The sequence below is a fragment of the Condylura cristata genome, unplaced genomic scaffold (assembly GCF_000260355.1).
Source record: "Condylura cristata isolate star-nosed mole 26May11 unplaced genomic scaffold, ConCri1.0 scaffold00013, whole genome shotgun sequence".
Classification (NCBI taxonomy): domain Eukaryota; kingdom Metazoa; phylum Chordata; class Mammalia; order Eulipotyphla; family Talpidae; genus Condylura; species Condylura cristata.
Genome location: NW_004567114.1, coordinates 21,290,030 through 21,292,677, shown reverse-complemented (window position 1 = coordinate 21,292,677; position 2,648 = coordinate 21,290,030). Strand labels below are relative to the sequence as shown.

Sequence of the window (2,648 nt, the reverse complement as noted above, 5' to 3'; positions counted from 1 at the left end):
AAAAATTTCAACCTTATTTTAGCTAAGGGGAAAGAAGTGATTTTCCTCTGGGTTAAAAAGAGCAAAACAGAGGGGATCCACAGGCTAGTGGCTCAGAGTGGGGACTGTGGGGTCAGTGAAAAACCCCACACACCTCTGCAAGAGAGAAGAGAAAGGAGAAAATTATAAAATATTAGTTTTTAATGTTTTTCTCTTTAAAAAAAAAAGCTATTACATTTATATGGTCAGTTAATTAAATTTAAAAATCTGTTGCTGCAAAATGTAGCCGATTTAAAAGATTTGTGGATCTCTTGACTCCAAATCCATCACTGGTCCATTGTGACCCTTCATTTCTTAGAGACATCACACTTTTGGGTTTTTCTTTAGAAAACATGATCTGAGGTCATTAGCAAGTAATCAGCAATGCAGGCGTTCAGAGCTCGGGCTGAGGCAGCGCTGGGTGTCCCAGCTCAGCTGGGTCCACACTGGACCCTCGAGGTACATCAGGGCTCACTCCTTGCCCGGCGGCTCCGGGGACCCCAATCTGCCGAGTCCAGCTCTCCTTCCAGGGACCAACTGCATCCTTAGCTTCAGTCCACTTTGATTCTGCTCAGTTCCCATCTTCCTTCCGCATAGAGTTTCAGAACCAAGGAGTGGAACTACAAGAGAGGGCACCCCACAGGGCCAAGCTGTCAAGCAGAGGCCTTTAGCGCCTGGCCCTGTGCCATCTCCACGCCCCATCTGAGGGGCCTCTGGCCTCGGCCAGGCCCAGCCTTTGGGTTCTTCCTCCCCCTGACTCCCCTGCGTGCACGGTACCTTCTCAAGGCTGCGCCGATGGCCCACACTGATAAACGTCATGCCCAGCTGCTGACCGATGCGGTAGAGCTCGCTCTCCACCTCCTCGGTCAGGGCACTGGTGGCTTCGTCCAGCACTGAGGGGACAGTCCACAGGAAGATAGGGCGTCTTGACCCTGGCCTGTCTACCTTGCGACCCAGCCACACTGGCAGGGACCCAGGGCAGGCCAAAAGCCGCTCTAGTTATAGGAGCCCAGGCTGGAGGAGACGACGGTCAAAGAAGCAGGGGCCAGGCTCCAGGTGGGCAGCCCCTGCCAGAGGCAGGACAGCCCCAAGTTTCCTAGACATGGGCACCAGCCACAGCATATTTTACTTTCCCATGAATGTAAGTCCTTGAGAAATCCCACACCTGCCACGCAGGGGGGTGGTCACTCAAGGTGTCGGAGCCTGAGGAGCCTGGAAGCTCAGCTCTCTGGGGCTTGGCCCGGCTGCTGTGACGGCGGCAGCGTCTGACCCAGCGGCAGACCACGAGGAAGCCAAGCACTGTGGCCTCATGGAGGAGCCCACCGCCCTTGCCTGTGAGCACTCAGTACCTGACATGCACCTGCAGGGCGGACCTCACCTGCGTACTTTGGCTGCAGGTAGAAAAGCCGGGCAAAGGAGAGCCTCTGCATCTCCCCCGGGGACAGAACATCATACCTGAGGAAAGGGCAGGTGAAGGAGAGCTGGAAGAGGCAGACTACACTTTGTGATGCCTAGAGTAGGTGTCAGCAGGGAGAGGTTCTTTCTAGAGAGAATGGCCAAGCTGACCCCTTTCAACCACAGCCCGGATGTCCTCACAGCTGAGGCCAAAACTGCTCCCGAAGGCATCAAACAAGCCCCAACATCCGCAAACTCCTGGCCTTCTGGCTCAGGAACTGTTCACCGCCACCTGACTTGGCTCCTGGGCGCACCGCCATCTTGGGGAAGCTGGCTCTGGAGCACCAGGCCTTTTCTTACCAGTTCCAGTCGACCTGCTGGTCCAGTCCCTCCGTTCTTGCCACCAAGCTGGACTGTAACACACCCGGAGGGAACCTGTCCGTGCTTCCTGCCATCCCAGGGAACCTCCTCACACACACAATGCTGAGACTCAGGGGCGTACCAAGGTGGGGTGCTGAGGTAGCCCACTGCCCCGGGCAGAGACCAGACTGTCACCTGCATTGCTTAGATCTGCTGGAGCACCGTGGCAGAAAAAAGCAGACTTGGTTTCATTACTTTTTAAAATCCGCTACAGAGGGGTGTTTGCACACTCTGGGCTGTCTGGCTAGCAGCTGCCTCTGCACTTTGTATGTCAGCCCCTGGCCCCGGTGCATGCTGCTGGTCCTGGGCCCAGGGGCCGTGGCCAGTTCACGGGGGCTTAGCCCTCAGCGTCCCTCCCCCACTTACCAGGCCTGCCAACTCCAAGAACCTCATAATCCTCTCGTCATCAGTAGAACCTGCAAAAGAGACGCCTCCGTCAAGAATCAACTACAGCTGTCGCTTCCCTTCCTCCAGAAAAAGCTGGGCTGAGGGGACTTACTTTAAAAGAGCAAATAGCTAGAGGAGGGGAGGCAGCCTAACCCAGCAGCCCGAGGGGGCGCCCCGGGGCACAGGTGAGGCCAGCTGAGAGGGGAGGACTTGCCTGAAGAGGCCAGCTTACCTGCGCCCGGGTAGATCTCCTTCAGGGGGTATATCACCTGATGAAACAGAACCCACATGGGTCTAGGACAAGGGCGGGCGGGGCGGGGCCCGGGAGAGGGCCCTCCCTCGGAAACACCCCGTGGAACCTGTGTGTCTGGGAGAAAGTCTTTGGAACCCTGAGGGCAGGGCTCCAGGATGCAGTCGGGATGCCCAGG

At 56.6% G+C, this 2,648-nt stretch overlaps 1 protein-coding gene across 1 annotated transcript in view; it reads right to left on the bottom strand.

The window, feature by feature from the left end:
- Window positions 1-203: 203 nt before the first annotated feature.
- Window positions 204-2,648, bottom strand: part of ABCD4 (ATP-binding cassette, sub-family D (ALD), member 4) — a 24,291-nt gene continuing 21,846 nt past the window's right edge. The window contains exons 13-18 of the mRNA XM_004682065.2: window positions 2,453-2,489; window positions 2,200-2,249; window positions 1,774-1,826; window positions 1,397-1,473; window positions 796-911; window positions 204-638 (exon numbers count right to left, since the gene is read on the bottom strand). Coding sequence (XP_004682122.1) covers window positions 570-638; window positions 796-911; window positions 1,397-1,473; window positions 1,774-1,826; window positions 2,200-2,249; window positions 2,453-2,489 — 402 coding nt within the window. The 3' untranslated portion in view covers window positions 204-569. The remainder of the gene's footprint in view (window positions 639-795; window positions 912-1,396; window positions 1,474-1,773; window positions 1,827-2,199; window positions 2,250-2,452; window positions 2,490-2,648) is intronic.